The 24962-nt window shown below is 46.3% G+C and overlaps 3 protein-coding genes across 4 annotated transcripts in view; 1 reads left to right on the top strand and 2 right to left on the bottom strand.

Moving 5' to 3' along the window:
* The first annotated feature begins 905 nt into the window (after window positions 1-905).
* Window positions 906-14727, top strand: SLC6A20 (solute carrier family 6 member 20). The gene is made up of 11 exons (XM_083824997.1): window positions 906-3052; window positions 5857-5997; window positions 6603-6694; window positions 7422-7649; window positions 8933-9043; window positions 9490-9731; window positions 10593-10755; window positions 10949-11153; window positions 12196-12355; window positions 12868-13033; window positions 13994-14727. Exons 1-11 carry the CDS (start codon window positions 2932-2934, stop codon window positions 14141-14143), a joined length of 1779 nt encoding a protein of 592 aa, XP_083681123.1. The 5' UTR covers window positions 906-2931; the 3' UTR covers window positions 14144-14727.
* Window positions 14728-15355: 628 nt separating this feature from the next.
* On the bottom strand, window positions 15356-20764 carry SNRPD1 (small nuclear ribonucleoprotein D1 polypeptide). Its single transcript, XM_083825001.1, has 4 exons — window positions 20607-20764; window positions 20330-20406; window positions 17525-17716; window positions 15356-15538 (listed from the first exon to the last, which is right to left on the bottom strand). The coding sequence occupies exons 1-4, from the start codon at window positions 20618-20620 to the stop codon at window positions 15462-15464; spliced, it is 360 nt and encodes a 119-aa protein (XP_083681127.1). The 5' UTR covers window positions 20621-20764; the 3' UTR covers window positions 15356-15461.
* A 181-nt stretch (window positions 20765-20945) lies between these two features.
* SACM1L (SAC1 like phosphatidylinositide phosphatase) overlaps window positions 20946-24962 on the bottom strand; it is a 29955-nt gene continuing 25938 nt past the window's right edge. Inside the window, exons 17-21 of one of the 2 annotated variants that reach the window (XR_014580048.1) lie at window positions 24686-24779; window positions 24504-24596; window positions 24313-24359; window positions 23786-23843; window positions 22938-23001 (exon numbers count right to left, since the gene is read on the bottom strand). Coding sequence is in view for 1 of the 2 variants with exons in the window: in XM_083824996.1 (XP_083681122.1) it covers window positions 22865-23001; window positions 23786-23843; window positions 24504-24596; window positions 24686-24779 (382 nt within the window). In the remaining variant the exon portion in view is untranslated. Of the gene's footprint in view, window positions 23002-23785; window positions 23844-24312; window positions 24360-24503; window positions 24597-24685; window positions 24780-24962 lie in introns of both variants that reach the window. The other variant, XM_083824996.1, reaches the window with a different exon arrangement.

Genomic DNA, 24962 nt, shown 5'->3' with positions numbered 1-24962 from the left:
GGCCCCTGCTGACACTTCGTTCCCACTCCCACATCTGGCTGACAAAGGTAAACCCTCTTGTGGTGGGCTTTTTTTTTTTAAATCTAGGGGACATAGTCCTAAATGTTGGTTGGAGCTTAATACCATACGGGCTCCCGGGTGGAATTATCTATGAGATACCAGGCTTCTTCCACTGCTGTTTATTACTCCCCCTTCCCTTATTTCCATCTCTTTCAGTACTAAAATAAAATAAGGCTTCTCTCTACCCGTGAATCATGGGCCCCAACCTGTTGCTAGGACCCAGACTCCCTTTCTGTCTGCATTTGAAATAGCTGGGAGGGGTGCTTGGCTTCTTACTGTACTGACGTCAAGAGACAAAAGCCAAGGATTTTCAATTGGTTCCTTCAACTAAGTAATTCCAGTTTTGCTTCAGTGAGAAATGGGATTCTCTGCTTTGTTTAGCACCTGATTAGGTTTACAGGCGGCAGCTCTCATGCCATCCCTGGCCTGCTCTGGGGATGAACCCCTACCGTTTTTCACCCGTTCCCCCAGACCACACACTCTTGAATTTGTGATATACAGGGCAAAAAAAGTTCTTACTAATCATCCTTTAACATGACCAATGAAATGATCAACATTTCTTGCTTATCTGTTAAAGACTTATCTCTGTTCCTCCAGATAAAGCAAAAGTCCTCACCCAACCTAAAGGAAGGAAACCTACAGAAGATAAAATCTTGAGTGGCATCAGAAATAGCATCTCGATTTTCTGAGGTATGTGCGGAAAATCCTAGAGTAAGAACCCGAGCTGTTTGTGAGACTGGCATTTGTGAGAGAGGCAATGATTCATTTCATTGCATCTGAACTTCCTGATCTGGCCTGACCTGAGCTGAGGATGGCACACCTCTGTGCCTGCACGGCCTCCCACGTCCATTAGTAAACTAGTTTGAAATGTAATGGGAAGGAGGTACAGAGCCAAGGAAATGTTTAACTTGATTATGCTCATCAGTAGCTGTAATCTATTCACACAGAAGCATCCCAAGTGCTAGTGATGTGCTATTTTTAAGGCTCTCCTTCCTGTGTGTTATTGAAGGCTGTCAGTTATTTATAAGCATCGTTTGTAATAAATACCACAGGCAGCGAGGGACATTTAATTTTTTAATAATTTGCAACAGTTTTCTTGATGTGGGATAGTTAACCATACCTGGAGCTTCTCAGTGCATCCTTCAGTTTAGTAGCTTTTGGCCCTAAAATTGTCTCAGATTTTTCCTTCCAGCAGACTTCAGTGTTATCCATGTGATGTATTTCCAGGGCTAGCTGGCACACTGCAATTCTGTGGGCAAGACAAGACAGTAAGAGTGCTGCAGAAGCACGAGCTCCCTCAAAAACTGTACGTCTGACAAACCCTGACAATATCCAGTGACCATGCTGGTTTCATTTATGTGAGATGTGTAAACCTCTTGCAGTCACCTTTTGTGGCATCCAAAAAAGGGGCTCCCTCTGTCTCACTTCGTGCCTTGGCTACCACCTGTGGCTGGTCAGCAAGTCACAGAGGCAGGCAACCATCTACACCGAGCCTGGTGGGCTGGGAGCATTCACGGAGAACCTCTTGGGGAAGCTTCACCTGGACTTGTTCTGCTGGTTTCAGCAACGCTGCTTGACATATCCTGCAGTTTGGGCTTGTGTCCAGATGTCCTGCGGTTGGAGTTCTCCCCCGTGTCCGCAGCTGGGCACTCGTCTCCGTGCTGCCAGTGCCCGATGCGGTGCAGGAACGACGTGCACACTGCTGCAGGGAGCAAGTGGCTGGTGCTGGGGGAGAGATGCTGACACAGGCAAGTGGATTTTATTTGTAAAAGGGACCTGAAAGGTGCCCAGTGCTGGCCTGAGGGAAAGAAAAAAAAAAAAAAAAAAAAAAAAAAAGAAGGCACATTTAGACAGGGGAAGGAAGCTGAGTCCTTGGACTTGTTCAGCCCCTTTTTATTGCTGGAGACACTGCTGGTAGCCTCCTTTGCTGGCAGATCTGTCTGCAGTGCTTGAGCTCAAAGTGTACCTTGGCAGGAGCCCAAGCACAAAGGGTTCACGTCCAGACCTGGCACCTCAGCATGCCTGCAGACAACCCAGGGGCCTCCTCAGTCCTTCTGCCTCCTCAGTGGGCCACGGGCTTTTTCCCAGTGGCCTTTGTATGCTTGGAAGCATTCTAAAACAGCAACCCCTCAGAAAAGTTTGTCTGCAGCGGTGGGGTTTGAGCATGAAGGAAGTGAAGAGAGTGTGGGCTATGGCTGAAGTGGTGATCTCAAAGCTGCAGCGGGCTGGGGACTTACATAGGTGACAGGGACTGTTTCAGGGGCACTTCTGGAGTTGGGGAGCATGCTGGGCTGGCTGGGGTGAGCACCAGGGTGGGAGTGATGGATGCCCAAGGAAGGACCTGTTTAGGACAACAGACACTTCCAATAAAAGCCAGCTCCAACAACCACTAAAACAAGTCCCAAAAGTGCAGAAACATCTTCCCTTATTATCAAATCCAGGCTGGTTTCCCACTCACATGAACGCTGCTCCCAGAGGAGGCAGCCATGTGGGGAACAATTTTTCAGTATCACAAACCAAGCTACAGCCCCACTGTTACTTCCTTTCAGTGACAAGTCGGCACGTGAGCCGATAAAAATCCCTGGACTCACATCCTTCCCAGAAACACCAGTCAAACCCCAAGCAGCTATTCACCCAAAGTACCAATTTTATAGTGCTGTGTGTGTCTATAATCTATTTACCAGCATTCCTCCTTCAGTATGTGCCTGTTAATAAGATTAGTAATTAAAAAGCTTGATAGGAATTGGCAAGCGTGCCTCCACCTTTCCCTCCCCTCCGAGCCGGGTTGGCGTGGAGGCCGCAGGGCTGGCAGAGCACCTGCAGGAGCGACGGCAGGACGGCGCTGCTGAAGGCTCTGCCCGCCAGCAGGAGATGGAGAAATCCCGGCCGCTATGGGACAACCCCGTGCAGTTTGTTTTCGCCTGCATCTCTTACGCCGTGGGGCTGGGAAATGTGTGGAGGTTTCCGTATTTATGCCAGATGTACGGAGGAGGTAAGGGTGGTTTACATTTCTTGCTTTCTACTTGTAGGAGAAGCACGGTAAGCTGAAACTCCAAGCGTGTGTTGTCTGTGTTGACCCCACCAGGATCCAGGGCAGAGCAGGAGGTCAGGTTGTTTTGTCTGTGTGTTTCGGGAGGAAAGTTCTTTGTACTGTGCAGGCAAGAGACATAAAATACAGCTGACTCTACCTATAAATCTGTGTTTTGTTTTGCATAAGACATTTACCTGGCATTTGCCCCTAGACAGCAGCACTCGTTTCCTAGAAGTACAATGAAGCAGTGGGAAGGCCCGTGTCTTGTAAAAGGGATGGAAGCAGAGTGGGAGATATAGGTCCATATGATATTAATTTATTACTTTCTTGCCCCATTGAGCCATGTGTAGGCATCAGAAGCTGGTTCAGTTCTTTGCAAGTTCACAGATGGGTACTTGAATGTAGTGGGAAGGGGGAGCTGCTTTCACTGATTTGATTTATGGATCCACTGTAGCATTTCAAGATGCTGTCATTAATGTGTTGTCTTTTATACAAAGCCTTGCTTTAGGAGGTGATAACTTGGCTGCAAGTCTATCTCGAAACTGGCTAAAACTCCCTAGTCAGCAGGAGTTCTGCAGCTAAAACCTCACACGAAGTTTTGAAAGCAGGGAATAAATTGGTTAGGGCTAAAAAATATAATAATAATAAAATACCTTTGAAAGTCTATCCCTCTCCTAGGTTAAAACTGGAGAAAGGTGATGTCTATGACATACGGCAGCCACAGATGTTCTTTCTTAGAAATCAAAAGTCAGTTAATTAGGTTAGTTGAAAAACAACACTCTTCTAGTGTATAACTACCACTGGTTAACTACCATTTTCTGAAGAATCCTCTCTGTATAAACTTTATAGTCTTTTGCTGTCTTTATAAGACATCCCAGTTTTATACAACTTCTCTCGTGCTGCATCCATTGTCATAGCATCGGACCCATCTCACTCGTGCATTAAGTGACATGATTAATGTCTGCCTTATTTACTTCTGGTCTGTTTCTGACTTTTCCTCCTTTCAGGAAAGAAATACACCAACATGTTTGAGTGCTTTTTGCTTGTTTGGTGCAGTGAGCATTGGCTTGTAGCTTGCTTTTAAATGCGCAGGTGGTAGGATTTGGTTTGTGCTGGTTGTTGAAAAGCCAGCTCAGTGCTGGGACCGTATCAGAGCTGCCCTGCAGGATTGGGTCAGAAAAAAACAAACAAACAAAAACAGATAATGCCATGGGCAAAACTACAGTAGAAGCTACCTGCTGCTGTGTCTGAAGCTTTCTTAGACATTTCAGAGAGCAGAAGTGATGGAAGGGCTGCGATTCTGGGTATACTTTTCTAAGCAGAGAGTAATTAAACTGCATGTGATGAGTGCACCAACAGCCTCTCTTGGCAGACATCCTGAAGGACAGCAAAACTCAAACTCTTATCAGAATCAATAGCGTAATAATGGTGAAAATTCTCTGAAATGTAACCAAAGCTGGAACATTTGATTAACCAAAGAAAAAGAATAACTAAAAACAAATATTTTCTGAAAAACTTGTTTTTATAAGTGTAGTTTCTGCCATAGTTTTGTCCCCCCCAGTTACATTTCCCAGTGGATTGGCAGCTCTCCTTATTGTGAGTCTAAAATTCCTGACAGCAGGCTTTGCTTTCCTAATTATTTGTCACTGCCCTCTTAGAAATTATTGAAAGGCTTTCCAGGGGTCTGCAAAACCCATGCAGACAAAACATTGTTCCAAGAACTTAAGAGCTGGACATGCCAGGCACTGGGGGGATGCCAACTACTGCTTGTTTGGCATCTTCCTTGCAGGGAAGCAGGAGCCAGCCCCTGTATTGCCCAGCAGAGCAATAGAGCCCTTATCACCCATGATACTAGCAGACAAGATATCTGCAGGCTTTACGACCTCCAAAGGCTAATGCCGATCCTACACCAGGATGTCGCAAAACCCCCCTCGGTCACCTCCCTTGCAGTTTGGGAAGTTATCTAACAGGCTAACAAAGGGCTTGTTAATAAAGACAGAGCTGGGAGGTAGGAAATTAATTCCCAGAATAAACCGGATTATTGCGCCGTGTTTATTTCCAGTTCTTTGCCTCGGCCACCGCCAGAGCCCATTCCTCTGTGCCACTGCGCCAAGCCCATTGCGAAGAATGTTAATGCCACAGATTAAATCCTAAATAAGAGATATTTACGTAAATATTTTTGGCTCATTGTAAAAAGGGAACTAGGAAAGGCTTCATGAAAAAAATCCGGTTTTTGACTCAGTCAGCAGCCCTTTTTCGAAGTCATAGGGGAGGATTTTTTTCTTCTCAGCAGAAATTCAAGCTGAGGTGCATCCTGCCTCTTCATCCTCTCTCCCTCACCTGCTGCCAGGCTTCAATAAGTTACTTAAAACTCTCCATTCCGCATGGATGTTCCTGTTGCTTTTCTATCCACCGCAGAACACTGCACATGAAGTCCATCTCTCCCTTGCCCTCTTTCTCTCATTACCTTTCAAGAGGCCGGGCTGGTGCTTCGTTACCCGTTAACAATTCCAACCTGCACATTGCTCCAGCTGCTGGTGACATGCAATTTAACAACAGAAGTCCCAGCCATGCCAAATGCCCATGGAAAATTCCCAGTCCAAGACAGGACACCGCTTGAAGTCCCCTGAAATATCCCTCAGGGCTGTACCGGTATGGGAGCCCTCCAGCCAGCAACCACCACCAAGGGCAATTTGGCCATTCATTGGGCAATATGGTGTTTGCAGGCTGCTGGTTTGCCGGACACTGTCTGCTTTCCCTTGCAGGAGGCTTTTTGATTCCGTATTTCATCATGCTGATCGTGGAGGGGATGCCGCTGCTCTACCTGGAGCTGGCAGTGGGGCAGCGCATGCGCCAGGGGAGCATTGGTGCCTGGAAAATAATAAGCCCCTACCTCTGCGGGGTTGGTACGTTCTCTGTTTATATCTTATTTATTTATTTATTTATTTCAGTACATGGGGGGCACGGATGATTTTGAATGGAGAGCTTTCTCTTTCAGAGAAGGAAGCAGGCGGGAGGTGGGGTTCCACCGTGCTGCGCAAAGCGGCCTCCCAGGCACATAGTGCCAGACAGGCATTTTCCCTCTCCCTTGCCAGGCACTGGGGCCAGACCCTGCTTGTGCATGGCGGCCTGAGCCCCACTGGCTTGGGGAAGGCTGCCAAAATGGCGGCCTGAAGGGCAGGGCCAAACCCAGCTCCAGGCCGCCCGTACTGGGTGCTGACCCCACCAGTAGTACGGGGCAGTACGGGGCCTTGGCTGCTCCGCCATGGCCTCAGGTTTACCAGCACCCAGTCCTTGCGGCTTTATTAAGTCATTAAATCACCCTGATGGCCCAAATTAATGTGCTTGCATGCACATTTTGTTGTAAAAATAAATTGAATGTTCACCCGCCAGGGTAACTAGAGGGTAAAGCTCAGTTCAGGCCAACCCTGTCAGGAGGAGGGAGGATACCATCATGCCAGGGCTGGTTTCTGGGCTTTGCCGCTGACCACACACTCCCTCTCACCCACAGGCGTTGCCAGCGTGGTCGTCTCCTTCTTCCTTTCCATGTACTACAATGTGATCAACGCCTGGGCCTTCTGGTACCTCTTCCACTCCTTCCAGGTGTGTGGGCGCCCAGCAGAGTGCCTCGGCCCCATGGAGGGACTCAGGGGGTTTGCGTTGGTGCTAGACATCGTCCAGAGCCATCATCAACCTGAGGGGGGGCACAAGCTCCAGAAACCCTCCTGGGTCTTTTCTGGGGAAAAAATGTGAGACAGCTGTGTGACCAGGGGCTTTGGAGCATCTTCTCCTCGTCACAAAACATGGGTCCGAGGTCAGCCCCGCTATGCATTGCTTGCATGTGGCTCAGCAGCCACTGTGGGCTGCTGCCTGGGGTGGGGTGGATCTGTCCAAAGGCAGGGGAGAGGGTCATAGTTCAGTCCTCAGGGAGAGGGTCGTCCCCAAGGACAGGGTTGGTTCCAAGGGAGGGGGTTGGAGAGAGTCACTCGTTGGGAGGAGGATAAACTCTAAGGGAGATGATCATCCTGAAGGGATAGGGTTGGCTCCAGGACAGGGTGTCAGTCCTTGGGGAGAGGGTTGAACCTAGGAGATATGGTTGGCTCCAGTGGAGATGGACAGAGAGGGTTGTTCACAGGGAGGGGGTTGTCCCTTAGGGAGAGGGTCGTCCCCAGAGGAGAGGGGCAGTCCTTGGAGAGTGAGTTGTCCCCAGGAGTCATTACCAAGGGAGACAGTCAGCACAGGGCAAGGTGGTGCAACATGGGGACAAGCCAGCCCCAGAGGGAGAGCCTCCCTCACCTCCATTTCCCCCACCATCCTCCCTCCCTCACAGGACCCACTGCCATGGGCCACCTGCCCCCTGAACAGCAACCGCACGGGGTACGAGGAGGAGTGTGAGAAGACGTCGTCCACCCAGTACTTCTGGTACCGGCAGACCCTGAACATCTCCCCCTCGCTGGAGGTCAGCGGGGCCGTGCAGTGGGAGCAGGCACTGTGCCTGACGCTGGCCTGGCTGGTGGTCTACCTCTGCATCCTCCGCGGCACTGAGTCCACCGGCAAGGTGAGAAGTAATTGCAGATCCTGGTGATGCTGATCTTGTCAGGAGAGACCTATTCCATGGGCTTTGCAAGAGGAAAAAAAAGGACTACTGGGTAGTTTTGATTTCTTTTTATCCGCAACAGAACTTATGAGGAGTGGGGCAAAGAAATGTCCCGGCTGAGCCTTCACTAAGAACAGAGCTGAGGGCTGTAATCCACAAATCGCATTAGACAAACACAGAAACCCAAGAGACTGCAAACTAAGTCACCTTTTAAACTTGCTGCAGCTGGGTTTGTGGGCAAAGAAAAAATAAAATAGCCAAAGTGCACTGAAAGTGCATAGCAAAGGCAGGGGTTCCTCAGAGAGAGCAAGGGCAGACCCAGTGCATCTGCAGCAACAGAACAGAAGAAAGGTTTGTGTGGCGAGCACAGGGCTGTCTTGCTGAGGAACTCAAAGCCAATGTACTTTAAGACCTATTACAAAGAAAGACAGACACCTGGAGGTACAGACATGTAGCTTCTGGGAGGAGTTGCCCTGCACCCAAATGCAGTGTTGTTGGGCTCCTTCCCCATTAGGACTCCAACATCAGAAGGGGTTGGTGCTGCACATGTTGAGCTCATCCCCGTGTACTGGTCTCTTCCCACGAGTTTGTTTTCCAAGGAAATGTGTATTGTGAATTAATTTTTACACTTGTTTTTAGCTGATTCATTGGGATGTACACAAGGACAGGTTGATTGGCTTCTCCCGTTTTTGCACTTGGCTCTTTCTAAGGTGGTGATTTAAGATTTAGATTTAGATTCAGGGGATGACCAAAAGCTCTTGGAAGACAACTGAAAGATTTCTTTTACTTAAAAAGAAATCTGAGTTATATGAAGCTAAAGTATTTTTTCACCTCTGAATTAAGATACTGTTATTCCACTTTGATTTGACCTTTTATGAAGTCTGCTGTCCTTCCTCTTAGAGAAGATGTTGACCTTTGACTTGTCAAAGAGGTGCAAACCAATGTTATTCCACTAAATGCAGCAGAACTGAGTTTGTAAAAGCTGCAAATGTTTAATTTTTTTTTTCCAGTCAATGAGAAGACCCTCAGGACAGTAGCATGGGTCTTCATTAATAATAAATACCTGTTTCCCTAAGACCTAATTCTTAAGTTAGATTTATCTGAAAATATTTGTTTAAAGGTTAGTACAAGATAACAAATACACTAATGATAATGTTTTATGTACATTAAGTGAGAAAGAGCTAATCCGTTACAGGCAGTCCTGTGTGTTCTTTAGACCAGTGTGTCTCCCCTCCTTCTTGCAGGTCGTCTATGTCACGGCCTCCTTGCCGTACTGCGTTCTCATCATATACCTCATCAGGGGGTTAACACTTCACGGTGCTGTCAATGGGCTTATTTACATGTTTACACCAAAGGTATGGAAAAACTGCACTGAATTTTTAACAAAACGTAATTAGTGACTGAATGTATAGGTTTTCAAGAGGTGGCAATGATACTTCTCTTCATATTAAATTTTTGTGGCAGTAGCTTGGGTCAGACATCTGAAAACCCCCAGCTGTAAGCTGCTGGAAGTTCTTCTGCCACATTACCATGGGCTTCTTGTGTTCACCTGCAGTGAAGGAAATGCCCTGTAACATATCTTGCAGTATGTTACTTCCAAACTGAGTGCTAACCCTGCCAAAAAAAATGTCCGTGAGCTAAAATGGGTGTGCAAAGGGACCCAACCCATCTCCCTTCATTCCTGGGTGTAGGGGACCTCATTGCCATCACTTTCCCTGTCCTTTTTCCTGCAGGCTAGGAGGGGCAGTGCTGGGCACTGAGTGCAGCTTCACAGCCCTGTCCTCCCTGTCTGGTTTTGCAGCTGGAGCAGCTGTCAAACCCCAAAACATGGATCAGTGCCGCCACGCAGATCTTCTTCTCGCTGGGCCTGGGCTTTGGCAGCCTCATCGCCTTTGCCAGCTACAATGAGCCGAGCAACAACTGTGAGCGCCATGCCATCATTGTCTCCCTCATCAACAGCGCCACGTCCATATTTGCCAGCATCGTGACGTTCTCCATCTATGGCTTCAAGGCAACGTTTAACTACGAAAGCTGTATAAACAAGTAAGAGCTCTGTATTTTCCTTGTTTGCTACTGCAAGCTATTCTTGGGGAAATAACAGAAGGGGAGGTAAATAAATAACAGCATGCAGTGCTGGCCAGAGGCCAGACTTGATACTGCTCTAATAAAGGTAATAGTGCTATTTAAAGTGATGAAGGATGAGATGAAAGGTCAGAGCTGGATTGCCTTTTGACACCTGGGTGCTGACTCACGGCACAGGCTGGCTGAAGAGAACGGGTTTTCCTGGGCGGGGTCACAGCAGTGCTTTCCTGTGTGCCCTGCTCTGTGGGTTTCAGGACGATGGAGGTGGTGGTTAGCAAAATGCAGCAATGCTCTGACTCCCCCTTTAAGGCCAATCCCTGCACCAGGGGCTCAGCATCCCCGGTGGGGATGTTCTGGAGGCACTCAGCACCCTGCAGGGTCATGCCCCCAGGCAGCAGTCCCTGGCACAGGGCCTGCAGCAGTTACACTTTTACTCGTGTTTTTATAGCTTTGTATCTATCTGCTGATCTGCGAGGAAGCCAAGCTGCTAGTCCCCAGGCGTTGCCAAAAGGCTTGTTAAGCTGGGGGTGCATGTGGAAGTGGGACCAGAGGGCAAAGGGGAAGGGACACCAGCCAGCACTGGCCTGTGCCCAGAATACCGGGTGCCCTGGCCAATGGCAATGGGGACAGGGAGTAAAAGCAGCATAAGTGCTATGCCTTGGCCTCCGGGGTGGTCTGAACCCCTGTGTGAGGCTGGGCTTTCCCTGGGCAATGCTTGCCCAGCCACTGCTTTCAGCGCTGCCATCATTCTCCCCTTTCCATCACTTGGCCCTGGTGGCTCCAACCAGCCAACAGAAACTAAATCCCCATCGTCCGCCCCAGGGTGATCCTGCTGCTGATGAATGCTTTTGACCTGGAGGAAGGCTCCTTAACAGCAGACAACCTCAATGAGATGAAAGACTACCTCATGGCCACCCACCCGCAGGAATACGCCCAATTACTGCCGCAGCTTAAAAACTGCAGCTTGGAAGCTGAGTTAGACACGGTAAGGGGCTGCTTTGCGCTGGTGTCTGGGCTCTGGTCCCCCTTAACGTGGCACGTCCTGCACCCCTGGGTCCTGAAAAGGGACTGAAATTGGCAGGAATTTTAATGCCCCCCCATTGAAATGCTGCCTTCCTATAAGCACACAGGTGATAGAGCTGACCCCAACTCATTCAGTCTCTCGTTCTCCCCATCAGGCTGTCCAGGGAACAGGGTTAGCATTTATCGTCTACTCTGAAGCAATCAAAAACATGGAGGTGTCTCAGCTGTACTCCGTGCTCTACTTTGTCATGCTTTTGATGCTGGGCATCGGCAGCATGCTGGGAAACACCGCCGCCATCCTGACACCCCTGACCGACAGCAAGGTCATCGCCACCCGCTTCCCCAAGGAGGTCATCTCGGGTAAGTGCCCACCCCACAGCAGCAGAGGTCTCATAGGGAGAGAGCGTGTGTGCAAAAGCTTTGGCGTCCCACAGCCTTTGAGGGTCCCTCTGTTCTTGAGGGGGGCAGGGAGTGTCAAGTATACTGCCAGATGGGCCTGCCTGCACTTGGGCAATACCGAGCAATTTCCCCTGAGAGACCTCAAAGTACCAAGACAGTTGTGGCTGTGCACCTGTGGGCTTTCCAACACACACCGCTTGGCTGGGAATTCAGACCGGTGCCTGCAGAACAGTGGAATTCAAAAGGCCAGGAGAAAAGTCAGGACACCTGTAGTAAGTGGCTCTGAGTTTTGCATGCACATCACTGGTATCCCAACTGGGAACCAGCTTGTTCTGTGGCCAAAAGTGGCACATGCTCCCATTCAAGCATCAAAATCAGTTGTCCCACCTTAAAAGCTGTTTTACCACCCTTATTACTGTCCAGATTTCAAAGGGTCCTCCATGCAGACAAGAGAGTGAGGGGGCAAGCATTTAAAATCCTTGCTCTAATCAGCCAGAGAAAAGGGCATGGACAGTCCAGTACCACACACACTCAAAAATCCCATGCCCTGCAGCTGTAATAGCTGGCACCACAGAGCCCAGCAGGCTGCTGCACGTGCACTTCACAAGGCTGTGGCTATGACCCAGTTTTCTTGACGCCATTGTGACAATGTGCTGCGATTATGCAGGTCTCAGGAAGCAGAGGTGATCAGTAGTTCAAGGATACACCAGTGTATTCACTAACACACAAACAGGGGCAGTTCTTTGCCAAAGGGCAAAAAATTATCTTTCTCCTCTGGGTTTTGCAACCCTTACTCTGTGGCACTTTGAGATCTTTATGAGGTGCAAAGGATGCCATGTGGCTAGGTGCTGAAATAGGACGTAGTGTGGAACCAAACAATGGGAAAGTAATTCAGCCTTCCTCAAACCCCTGGCGGCAGCAGGCACTCCCCTAAGCATTGCATTTTTTTCCCCTCGCAGTTTTATTTCCAGGTGTGCAGGCAGGCCCTGTTCTATCCCCGCAGGTGTCGTGTGTTTCATTAACTGCATCATTGGCCTGATATTCACCATGGAGGCTGGCAATTACTGGTTTGACATCTTCAATGACTACGCAGCCACCCTCTCGCTGCTGCTCATTGTGCTGGTAGAAACCATTGCTGTGTGTTACATCTACGGGCTGAGAAGGTAAAATCGCGACACCGCCTTCTTTCCTCGCCTCACTGCACGAGGGATGGTAACCACAGGCCAAGACTAAAAGTGCCACCCGGGGTTGTTTTTCTCCTAAGCTCTGCTGTCAGCAAGGCAATGGGGTCACCCTGCCCTGCCGACCCCTTTTTCCAGGGTCTTGGGTTCAGCGTTATGCAGGGGCTGGGCTGTCAACACTTGCAGCTGAAAGTGTTTCTGCATCAGGAACAGTTTTAAACAGGAGAGAAAGGTGTTTGCACTCAGGGTATCTGGTGGTACGTAGAGGAAAGAGCTTTAACATGGTGCCAGATCAAAAAGCAAAAAGTGCACAAATGGCCACCTGCATTGCTATTACCTCTTTGCCCATTGCTCTCCTGGGCAAGCATGCTCTCCCCTTCCTCTGCTTGCATGTATAATTCTGGAGGTGTTTCTAAAGTAACCCAGATCAAGGTGCTGATTGAATGTATGCTCTCAAGAATACGCCTTTTTTTTCTTTTTTCTTTAAAACACAGATTTGAGAAAGATCTTCACACGATGATTGGACGCAAGCTCAACTGGTATTGGAAAGTTATGTGGGCTTTTGCTAGTCCTTTGCTGATTATAAGCCTATTTATATTTTACCTCACCGACTATATCCTCACGGGAACACTTCAATACCAAGCATGGGATGGCACACAGGTAAAACAGTTGTTTATTTATTTATTTATTTTAATTCCTTCAAGGATACAGCCTTCCTTCCTGAAGTGTCCCCTGAAAGCAGCTGGAATCTACCTGCCTTTGTTTCCCAGCAAGGTAGAACAGGGAAAAACTTGACCTAGTGGTAGCAATGCCATGGTCCTATAAAACAGACTAATTTCCCTCTAAAACTCCTATAAATTGACCCCCTTCAAACAGTAAAATTGTATTTGTGTTGACTGAAGATCAAAATACCTTTTTAAAAACAAGACATTAACCAGAAAAAATACCTTCAAATTGTAGTATTTTGGTCAAAATTAGTGGTATTTTAACAAAACTGAGCTGCTGCTGGAATAAATAAGTATCTTTAACAAAGCAGTCCCCTGCTGAAAGTTACCACATCTGTTTTTCTTCATGGCCAAAACACATTTGTAAGAATGCTTAACTGTATTTATCACAAAGGAATTACTATTGGGTAAGTAATTGGTGGCTCCAACGTTTCTGTGGAAATGTTCCTAGTGTGTAGAAACAAATTAAGTACCTTGTTCTCACGTCACCACTAATTTGGGAGCCTGCGGAGGGCCAGGCCTGTTGATCAGGTGTCAGCATGAGCCCATGGGCTCCAGGAGCAGGATGAAAAGCCCTGACAGAGGTCAGCACCGAGCTGAGGAGCTTTCCTCATTAGGAAAAACAAATTGAGCCAAACTCTGCTCTTTACCAAAGCTTGCAGAAATTTTTCCCCCACTATTTTTCCCTTGCGTAACAGCTACAGCAGCTCTGTTCCTGTTACCAATTCTAAGCTGGTAAAGTTGGGCAAAGGAAAGCGCCAAGGACACCGGTGAGCTGCTGCAGCCCAGGCAGCACGCGGTGCTTCCCCACGGCGCAGCTTTGTTCGAGGGCGGGCTGACTTCGGGGCACCGCAAGGCACAGACCCAGACCCAATGCTGCTTCTCTCCCTTGCAGGGGCAGCTGGTGACAAAAGACTACCCCGGCTACGCCCTGGCGGTGATAGGGCTGCTGGTGGCATCCTCCACCATGTGCATACCCCTGGGGGCACTCGTCACTTTTGTACGGAAGAGGCTGAAGAGGGAAAGAGTCTCAACCGTCGCATGAACGCCAACGGCTGGATTTGGGAAGACCTCACCCGCATCGCCAGCGCCGGGGCGCTTCTGGAAGAGAGCAGCAACCACTATCTGTAGCAGCTACTTAGAGATTTGAGGATCTTGGGTGCTATATTTACCAAAAAGCGCTCCCGGGAGGTCCCACAACGGTTCAGAAAACAAGCTCTTCTCTAACAGGATGAAGCTTTAACATGGCCTCTGAAAGAGGGGAAAAAGCAGAACAGCAGCCCACAACATGCTAGCTAGCAGGAATTAACCAGCAGATCGACCCATTACGTACCTTAGGCAATTCCTTTCCTCTCTGCTCTAGCACTGCCTGTCTGGAAACATGAGCAACCAGCTAAGCATGTTCCTGGATAAAAGTACTGGCAAATATCCTTACTGGTCCACAAAGCCAACCCTTAAGCGTGCGTGTGTTTCATCAACAGGTGAAATCGCTGAAGTTTTGTAACGTGAATGTAACAATCCCTTTCCTGCAAGGGAGAAATCGGTACGATGGTGTAACTACGGCCAACACAGCTTCTTTTATATTTGTGTCCAGCAAAGCAGTTTATAAATAAGCTGCAGAAGTTCTCATCTCCAGAAGTAAGCTTCCACTTCCAGTATGCAATTCTGCCCTGTGCTGTACTTGGAATTTGCTAGGGATGCACTATAGGTGCACTAAAAAAGCCTGTGATAAAGCTCCTTTACAAGCCCCACCCAAGCAGAAGTATGCCATGTAATTAGCTTTGACAAAGTTCATATCCAATATACTTTAAATTTTAATTGTGAGAAGCAACAATGCAGCAGCTCCATAGAACTGTTTCATTTGCCTATGTGAATGTTTTATAAAGTACCATGTTCAAAATTTAAGCTTCATGTTGCAGAAAACAGTAAAAATTTTATCTATGAACTTTTAAAGAGGTCACTGAAAAACAACATAAGAGAAACACGGGAAACAGGTTCTTAATATAGTGTCTTAATTACATAACCATTAGAAGATGGCAAGAGCCTTGTAAAAGAGGGATTCGTTTCAAACATTTCCAAAGTACACCAACACAAGCATTTCTCTACAGGGCAAAGAGCAAGAGGTAATTTTACAGCCTTCAAGGGTGGATAAAATCTTGAAAATCATAACCAACACCAACAGGGCATGCTTAATGTGCAACAGCCTCTAGAAGTACGCGCCTCCCTCCCCAGACTTAACTAACACAGCAAAGACAACTTTTTCACTTTTCAGTTTATTAAAAATGGATACCATAAACAAGACCTGTACAAAAAAAAAAAATCCAAAATTGCCCAGAATTTGGTAACAGTTGTGTGGTAAGAAGTTATCGTCTCGGGCCCCCTCTTCCTCTTCCGCGGCCCCGGCCTCTCCCACGTCCTCGGCCACGGCCTCTTCCAGCGACTTAGCAAATAAAACAGAAAGGATAAATCAAGTGAGACCTGGCAATACCTTAACTTAGATTAAAACATTCTGTAGCGAGCATAAACAGCCTATTGTCTCATCGTAAGGAAGCAGCAGGTCAGATATTAAATCTGTTAACACTTGAATGTTTTAGACAGTACGTTCCTATTTTGTGCTAGGTTTTGCAGTGTGCAATTTCCACAGACTCCCATCTGTCTCTGACTGCTCTACAGATAACGAGGGGATGAAACATGCTATAAATTATATATGCATATCCCTAAATTCTATAGCACACGTACAGTGCTCTGACACAGAACTGTGGCTCCTCTTCTCTGGTAAGTTTTTCAGGAATCTAAAAACTGAACATGCAAGGTTTTCCTGCAGTGAGCGTTTTGGTTACTATTCATCTCCCTGGAAAAGATTTTCTTCTGCCTCAGCTCACACTGTGCTTTATTAAGTATGCTGCAAAAGGGAAATACACAGCTTAACACACAGATTTCCAAGCTCTCTCTCTCTTAGGTGTTATGTGTAGTGGCCGCATTTTTAAAGGATCCCACCACCAAACAGCTCCTACTGCTCTCAGTGGTGCCCGTGCCAATTTCAGACGTGATTCTCAGGCTGATTACTTCCTCCTACTTTTAAATCCTGCTATTTCATTGTACGGTAAGGGGAGGACAGAATTACTGAATAATTCAGGCTGAAGGAACTGCTGGAGGTCATCTGGTCCACATGGTAACGTCACTGTACCCCTTTTTCCTGACTCCAAAATACTCCGAAGCATCATCACACTCAAAGCCACTGCACAGACACCCCCCCAGATCTCTCCGCAGCATCCAGCCTTCCATCACCGCTTTAGTCTGCCAAGGAGAGACCATGCGGTGTGAGGCTCTGCAGCCCAAGGGTATTTCCAGACTACGGCAAAGCGCGCCGCAGCACAGCGTGGTCTGAGACCGCTTCAGCACAGCGAGGGCGCAGGGAGTGCTGAACGCAGGTACGCAGCCCTGTCACAGCTCCTTCCCTTTCCTCAGGGTTAGAAAGGCACAGCGATGTTCTGGTTCGCGTCACATTGTGAGGTTCAGAAAAAAGGTAATCCAACTGCGCTGCACTTTCTCCTCGTGGTCAGATTATTTTTAATGGACATGAGAGGAGCAAAACCGTTTCAGGAGCCTTGTCCTTATCCTCTAATAAAGCCAGCAGCCACAACACTGGCGCTTTGTGACACACACACCCGAGGCTGCCTTGTACCATTTCAGTAAGGTAAACAGATTAATTATGACCTATTTTTAGAACATACCATGGATCAAAGACTGCAGATCCAAATTAACTTTCATTTTAACTTCTTTTAAAAACACGCAGTAACCACTGGGCAAATGTTTACTGCCTGAAGACATACAAATTTTGTGGAGTTTACTGGATATTAATTTTTAAGCGTGAAATAGAACTGAAGTATTCCTTATACTGTTAGGCTTCTGAGGAAAAGGGCTTTTTTTCCAACAGATAGCAGCTCGTCAGAATACTGCTTTGACTCCCTCACAGTTCAGAAGTCTCTCCAATTCAGTTCTCCAGCAAATTATTTTTATCCACTACCAAGGGGGATTTCAGTTCCGCCCTGTTCGTGAGGCTGTTCTGTACTTTCTTATTAGGCTATATTGGAAGTTCCCCATACAAACTGGGGAAACAGAAAAGACAGTCAGAAAAGAGGAACTGTAAATCTCTTTGCTGTCACCCCTGATAATGTGACAGGTTAAGACTTACTCAAGCTTAAAAGTATTTACATTTTTAAAACAGAAGCATGAGAAGTCATATAAATAATTTCACATGAAAGAAAACTCTACAGAGGTCAATAAGGTAGGCAAGGCAGAGTGAGCAAGGTCAGTATCAAACCCTCAAGTGTGAAAGAACGAGCTGCCCAACGCAGACTCTGATCGTTTTCAGATTCAGAGATCTCAAAGGCAGAACAGAGAGACTGGGAAATCACAGACTAACCTGCTTCTCTCTTCTTGGACTTGACTTTTGGCTCAACATCCACTAGCAAAGTATCCAGCGGCAAACTATCTGGCAGAATGAAGTAGCGGATGTTATTCCCTCGAATACTCAGCGTCTCCAGCTGTACAGGTTCTCTGTTCTTCAGCGTCATTTTGACTGCTTTGAGATGAGTATTCATACTGACATCCACTCCTGAAACAACAGAATTCTCATTTTTACGGATGAAAGCACATAAAAACACCCAAAAAGGGACCACCTGAAGTACGCACATGCTTCAAGTTTTATCCTGTTCATTAAAACACACTTCAGGATCTATGTCATTAATTAAGCAAGCTTCTAACTGCGAGAAACTGCATCTTTTTTCTCTCTTAAATCATGCTCAATAATTTATCAACTGCTGCCCACAACACCTCAATGAAAAATTGTTGATGGAAGAACCACTTGCTACTAACTGAACAGTGTTGCTAGAGGTCTTCATCTAGGTCTTAGCCAGTCACAGCAATTCTGTGAACAATTAAAACTCCTTTGAGCAACAAATAAACTGCTGTTTGTTTTTTTTTTTTACAGAAGTCTAGCATTAGTCTTTTTGCTCCTTCAAAAAGGAAGCAAAACAAACCATTGAGCAGGTGAAAAAAAACGATCGTTTCTTCTTGCTATACACCTAAGAAAAAGCCGAACTGTCAAGCATTTAATTTCCGGTAAAAGACATCTAATTCTAGTGTGATATCTTCTATTTGTTTACAAACATTAATTACTGTTTATTCGGTGACCCATATGAGCAAGATTTTAGTGTGTTCAATCTTCTGTACCGACAACCAACCCTTCATGGTCAAAACAGTCTTGTTTCACAAATACGGAAAAGCAAACTGTAAGACGTTTCACCAAGGCAAATAACGTGAGCGAGCAGCAGGCCAGAACCAGAAGAACCGCTGTGCTATTCTTATTTTCCTATCCTCTCCCCCATCGTTGTACATTTTGCACGGTTCTGACTCCTGTACTCCACCCGTCCTGTCCCCTCCTGGCAGCGTGAGCGTTACACAAACCCGCTCCTTCAGCAGGGCTGCTCTGGCGGCGGAAGGAGGAAGAGGAAATGGCGCGAACCCGAGGGTTGTTACCAGGGTTTGTGCACCAACGTAAAGGGAAGACTGTCCCTTCAGAAACAGGGATTGCATTCAGAGGTCTTACAGATCCTTAGCAGAGCACGAGAGAGACTTTGCTCAATGATCAAGCCCAGAAGCAGCGAGGTCAGAAGGAGACATGCAGGCTGTTTGCCTCCTACCTAGCCGGGTTCAATGGAGCACGCTGCACTCGGATACCGGGCGGTGCATTCAGGTGCTAATCAGCGCTGATGCATCTGGCTGCAAAATAACGCCAATTTTTAATTTTGCCAAATCTCAGCAGATTGCTACGGGCCAAAAAAGCACCTAAGCAATCCCCTGGATTACAACTTTGCCAAGTTTGAACTGTTTTTTGTTCTTCTAGTCAGGATAGAAGAGCCTCCAAAAGTAACTTCAAGTAGGTGAAGGAAAGGAGATCAAGCACGATCATTAACTTAACCACAACGGTTTGCTTTATGAAACGCAACAGCCCCCCCTACGTACCCGAATGTCTGTAAGTAATTCTAATGTGATATTATTTTGAGAACACTCAGTCTCTGATGTTACTCAAGCAAACAAAGCAGTCCATGCATTTTTCCACACACATGAGAATGAAATCATCACCTACAAAGGCTCTCCCCGATGCTTTCAGTTCAGTGATACAAAAAGGAGCTCCTTCATTTTAGGGATCAGCACAGACACTAAGCGCTTCCCCAGATACTAATTCTCACAAACTTATTTTGTGACAGACCTTTGGCAACAGCAGGATGCCATGTTCTTGACACCAGGATTCCTTTTTGCCCTTAATCCCTATGCTATGTCTTCAAACCAGTTTCACGAAACCAATGCAAGTATATACAAAGATGCATATCCATGCAAATTCACCACAAGCAGAGCAAAAACAGGCTCGAAGGAAATAACTCACTTTTAGATTAATATTGGTTACACGTGAAGTTTAACCAATTTAAGGCTGCATCAACATTTAACACTTGCTGCTTATATGTACTACTATTTTAAGAAAAAATCCCTCTGCTGGTGACTTGGGTGTAATGTTTTTATGCGACTATCGCTTGTCACAACTGCTCTAATCAAAGTCAGAAGCACTGAAGCATCTTATAAAAGTTTAGGCTGTGTATCCACCATCAGTTTTATCAGTTTTATAAGGCAGTAAAACTACCTTACCTTATCATGCTGCTAAAATTCTAAGCGAATATCATCCTTATGCCAGCTTTGCCCACAAAATGATTGGGAACAGGGTGAACTTCCTTCACCCCTGATCCTACCTGTAAACAACGCTCGGGTCAGACCGAAAGGCTCCCAGGATGACTGAATTCACTACCTCCCAGCAGCGCCTTATTGATGGAAAGCTTATCACAAGACAAACCAGCAGCGTAAGTCTGACCGTGGGTGAACTCGCCCACCCGTGTGTCAGTGTGGATCTGTGACCAACTGAAGTTCTGAAGCGTCTGTGTGTCTGGCTGCGGGGAGCTGGCAGGTCACAGCTCACCACCACCCCCCCACTTTCTGGCAGACGTCCGGGCCCTACCGCAGCGAACCCCCCTCACTCCTGCCCACCCGCATCCACCCGCGCAGGCCTCCTCCGGAGGGAGCTCAGAGCAACCAAGCCCAGCCTCGGCCACGGCTCCTGCCGATGCCCAGCACCGAGCTAACGGGCTGGGCGCTGCTGCGGGCCGCCCCCGCGCCCTACCTGTGATGGTTCCGTGCACCTGCGTCCCGTTCTTCAGCTCGATGGTCACCGTCTCGTGGCTCAGCTTCATTAGGAACCTGCCGATTAAGAACACGCCGTTAATTCCCCACCGTTACCGCATAACGCGGCGTCAGCGCGACCCTCGCGGCCGCTCCCGCCAAGCCCCACACAGAGGAGGGCGGGCGCCATGGCGGTTGGCGGCCGTTATGGCGGGCGCCATGGCGGCGGTTGGCGGGCGCCATGGCGGCCGGGCGGCCATCCGCCCCCATCCGCTCACCTGACGAGCTTCATGGCGGCGGGAGCCCGGCGCCGCGGCCGGGGGTGTTCGGGCGGGCGGCGGAGAGCGGCGGGGCGGGCTGCGGGGGGCTCCTGCCACAGGGCCGCGCCGCCAGCAAGCGGCCGCCGCCCACAGCGCCAAGGGGCGGAAGCGGCGCGGCGGAAAGGGCCGGGCCCGGGCCCGCGACTGCGCCCTGCGCATGAAATCGGGTCCTCGGACAGCGAAGCGCGCCTCACAAAGAGCCCAGACGCAGCCCCGGCTGCCGTCCACCGAAAAACAGTCCCCAGGGAATAAGGTGGAGGCAAGGCTGACCCAAAGCACACACGGCACCAGACAGCATCTAGAAAAGTTGGGCATTTTATTGTCCTTTACGAGTACACCGTTTGTGATTCTAGAAATACAGACTGTGCAAAGCACTGAAATACAGATGCCTTCCAGCTTCAAAAAGGTATATTAGTCTGTGTCTTACGATCCATTTAATCACATTTGATCTTCATTTAATCACGTTTGGTCTTTGCCACAACAAGTTTTTCCACACCACAGATGCGAAGGTTCAGTTCTAGCCTGCAAGACAACCAAGTTCCAAATGGCACCTGCCTGTGAGCCATAAAAACCATTAAATAGTGAGATTATGTTTTGTACTTTGTGTCTGTTACAGAGTTCATGTTCAGAAATGTTAAGTTAGAGGATTTTCCAGTTAACCGCCAACTGGTACTTCCATTACAGCATCTAAAAGCTAACAGATACTTCGCAAGTACTAGTGTTTATGAGCAGGTTATGTTTACACAAAACCCAGAGAGGCCTCCAGAAACATTCAAGATTAAAATGAACATTAACAATTGCAAAAATCTGTACATATTTTCAGTCATAACACAGTGAAACACTGGATTATCAGTGTCTTATGTTCTAGCTTCAATGACAACTGTGCTAGTTCTAATATTCTACATATTTCTCCCTTCCCCCCATTTAAATTTTATAATCGCAATCTGAATATACAGCTGTACTTACAGGAAATATTAAACAATGCACAGCGCCTTAAGCAAGTTTCATCTCTGGTTTCAAACAAACCATATAAAATAAGTGACAAAATAGTTTAAAATTGGTCCTTGATTAGGATTACTTTTTTGTTTACAGCTTGGAAGCACTAAATTTAAAGACACACATTTATTGTTAACCAACACAAATTATAGTGTAGCTTTTTTTACTTTTTTTTTAAATGTTATATCATCATGCACAAAAAGCAAGCTGCTGCTCCCAAGTGCAACCACAGTGTTAGGCTAACACTTTCTCCTCAGATTCTTACTCCTTTTTTCGTAAATTATTTCAACATAAACAAAGTATAGAAGCAGCTGACTAGCAAAACAATATGAAGTTCACCTTTTACATTGTGACTGCTCTTAAAGTAATGGAATACTTTGGACCTTTAGCATAAGGAGGGTTCAATAAACACCGCAAAGGATTTTTACATTCTTTGATTTCATTTACATATTTAGAAAAAAATCTTTAATGTGCTAACTAATGAATCATCATCTGGAGGCTGTAGTACTGAAACAGTGCAAGACATTTGCAACTTCAGGAGCATCCAATTACACTGTCCTTTCACCCAAACAATGATTAGTAGAATATTGCATCAGTCCCAGATAACACCGGACAAAAAGCTCATTTTGGAAGAGCATTAGGATTCAACGGATCCTTTAATTTGGTGGGGACAAGAAACAACACACATATGCACAAAGGACTTGTTAACATGGACTTTATCACAGCAAATATAATCCAGCTATGAGTCTTGGAACAAGACTTTGTGTTCTTATGAAGCCTTATTTGTTCAAAGAAGCTCCGTTATTAGTGCTTCAACACCTAGGTATTTTGACATATGAGCAGCATCAGAGCTCCCCTCCTGTCAAGCCAGAGAACAAAATTCAGCTGAAATTGCACACTTGGACTGTGGGCTAAAGCAGTCCGCTTACACCCTATAACATTAAAGCCAGCTTTTTGGTGTCTGGAATCTTTGAATCATCTCAGTAAACTGAGTGGAGCCCCCTCCACAAATGCAATATTCCAAAAACCATTGCAACTAAGATTGCCGAGTCAGATCTCAGTTGAAAGCTACCACCAAAGGACACTATTTCCTCTCCCCACAAGGCTGCCAAGGAAGAATGTTCATTAGACCACAGTTTGGTGTGGAAAGCAGGTCAGTAGAGACTCCAGGTGTGGCTTGAGGAATCCTCAGTACCAAGCCGCTTTCCACACACACAAATTCAGTCCATCTTCTCTTTCTGGACCAACTTGGGTGCATCTACAAAATCCTTGCCGTTGTAAAGGATGATAGCGAAAGTTCCAAAGCTTGCACTTCCCCAGAAAAGCACATAGGCCAGTGTCTCAGTCCATGTATCACCTGTTAAGAGTCAGACACCGTAGTTTATTATTTCCAGCTATCAGAGAGAGTATCTAAATACAAAACCAAAATATTGCAAGCTCTCCCACAGATATCAAATGAAGTTAAAAGTGCTTCAAAGGAACTAGGGTCTTCTCTTACACCATTCTGTATTTCCTTACCTAGCAGTTGACTTGACAAAGTTGGATGGTCATAAACTAGCGTTCTGTTCTTAGTAGCTTAGAACTTAGAAGCTTAGAACTGTTCTGCCGTATAGTTCTTAGAGTGCTTTGACACCGCTACATAGGTCACAGAGTCAAGAACCCCACTGGCACTAACGTTAGAAAATCCAAGACAAAAGCAGAAAGCAAAGACTTCAATTCCCAGCACAAATGTAAGCTAGGGGAACATTTGTCAGGCTGAGCTTATGACTATATCTGGCTTTTCCGAATTGCCTTTGTGCCAAAAGTTAAGAGATTCTTCAGGAGATTCATCCAGGCTATAGTAAAGCTATACATCTACTCAGGTAGAACTAAATTCAGGGATTCAGGGTCAATTAATTGCCCCCAAGTGACTTCTACAAAAGTTTTAGTGTTTTTTTCTATAGTACTACAGGTTTTTCCACATTAATGGTATCGTGCTGACCCTCAGTCTCCAGAGCCTTGCTCAAACGCCTTCCAGTATAACTGAGAAGCACATTTATACTGTGTATTTTTTAAGTAACCATTTGAAGGGGGAAAAAAACCACACACAGTCCCCACACAAGCAAGCTAATTTTGGGAAATTTAGCTCAGTAGCAACTTACCAGCCATTAGCAAACAAATAATGCACATGGAGAAAGCAACCACCATGATAATAGGCAACTAGGGAAAGAAAAAAGAATAATTAAATGATATAATAGCACATATATTTCTTAAATTCCTTTAAGCTAGAACGTATTGCAAAGCTATTTACTAGCTTTACCATAAAATTGCTTCAACTGCTGATGTCAGGTACTATAAAATTTTGAAGAGTTCCAAAATTTGGTAAAGTATGTTCAATATTGAGGTTCAGAATTGAAATACATCTATTGGATAAGATGCAAAGTTTTAAAAAAACACTAGCTACCAATTAAACCCCTAATGTCCCCAAGCCCCATTTTGCTACATAAAAGGTGAGGAAAAAAAAGGTTTTCTTCATGTTACAGTCTATGCTTCTGCATGAAATATGAGAAGAGATCTTCACAAGCTTCTTCTGCAGAAGGAAACAGTCACCGATGGTGATTAGTAGAATTTCTCCCTTTCCACTGGATGAAGCAGATTTAAAAAAAGCAAGCAGCAGTTTTTTCAATACCTCAAGGACACTCCATTTTCTGTCAAGGAAACAGTCTGGGTTTAGTCCTATAAGCAGGTATCATAGAAACAGAACCATATTATAGGGACACTCCATTACTAAATAGACAATTTCCACTTTGTCTTACTGATGCAAGGGACTAAATAGGTTTCATGCGTTTCTCCAAACATGAGTAAAGTCCCCATACTCACAGCTAAGAATTTCCAATCTTTCTTAACGTGTAGAGGACTAGCAGGTTCTACTTCATCCACTGAATAATTTCCGAGAAAGAGATCAATAGCATCCTGGAAGAGAAACAGAGCAAGAGTTAAAAACACACAGCAAATTTGATATTTATCAGATACATTTTCCCACAGTTAAAAGCCTAACTTACTTGTCTAAATCCATCAGAGAAGTTATTTTTGTAGTAACGTATTAATGAGTTCCAGCCATCCATTATTAAGCCCCACTGAGTCCTCTTTCCAGTTCTGCAAGAAATTTTGAAAAACATTTGTAATAGGTGTATACATTCAGGAACAGAATTTCAGATTTACAGTCCTTTCATTGCTCAAGTGTGTACTATGCTTAATGAATACCTACACATACATAAAATAATCTAGTGCTACCTCTGCATTAATACCACACACACATTTGTAACAAAATTTATTTGA

Source organism: Anser anser (assembly GCF_964211835.1).
Source record: "Anser anser genome assembly, chromosome: 2".
NCBI lineage: Eukaryota > Metazoa > Chordata > Aves > Anseriformes > Anatidae > Anser > Anser anser.
The sequence above is the reverse complement of the archived record's forward strand: the minus strand, read 5'-3'. Positions and strand labels throughout refer to the sequence as shown.

Bases quoted from the DNA above. Each gene is read 5' to 3' on its own strand.
- SLC6A20 (XM_083824997.1), top strand. From the start codon at position 2,932: ATGGAGAAATCCCGGCCGCTATGGGACAACCCCGTGCAGTTTGTTTTC. The intron at 9,044-9,489 runs GTATGGAAAAAC...CTGGTTTTGCAG, and splicing joins TTTACATGTTTACACCAAAG to CTGGAGCAGCTGTCAAACCC. The intron at 10,756-10,948 runs GTAAGGGGCTGC...TCTCCCCATCAG, and splicing joins TGGAAGCTGAGTTAGACACG to GCTGTCCAGGGAACAGGGTT.
- SNRPD1 (XM_083825001.1), bottom strand. The intron at 17,717-20,329 runs GTAGGGCGCGGG...CTGTTGTTTCAG, and splicing joins GGTGCACGGAACCATCACAG to GAGTGGATGTCAGTATGAAT. The intron at 15,539-17,524 runs GTTAGTCTGTGA...TTATTTGCTAAG, and splicing joins GTCCAAGAAGAGAGAAGCAG to TCGCTGGAAGAGGCCGTGGC.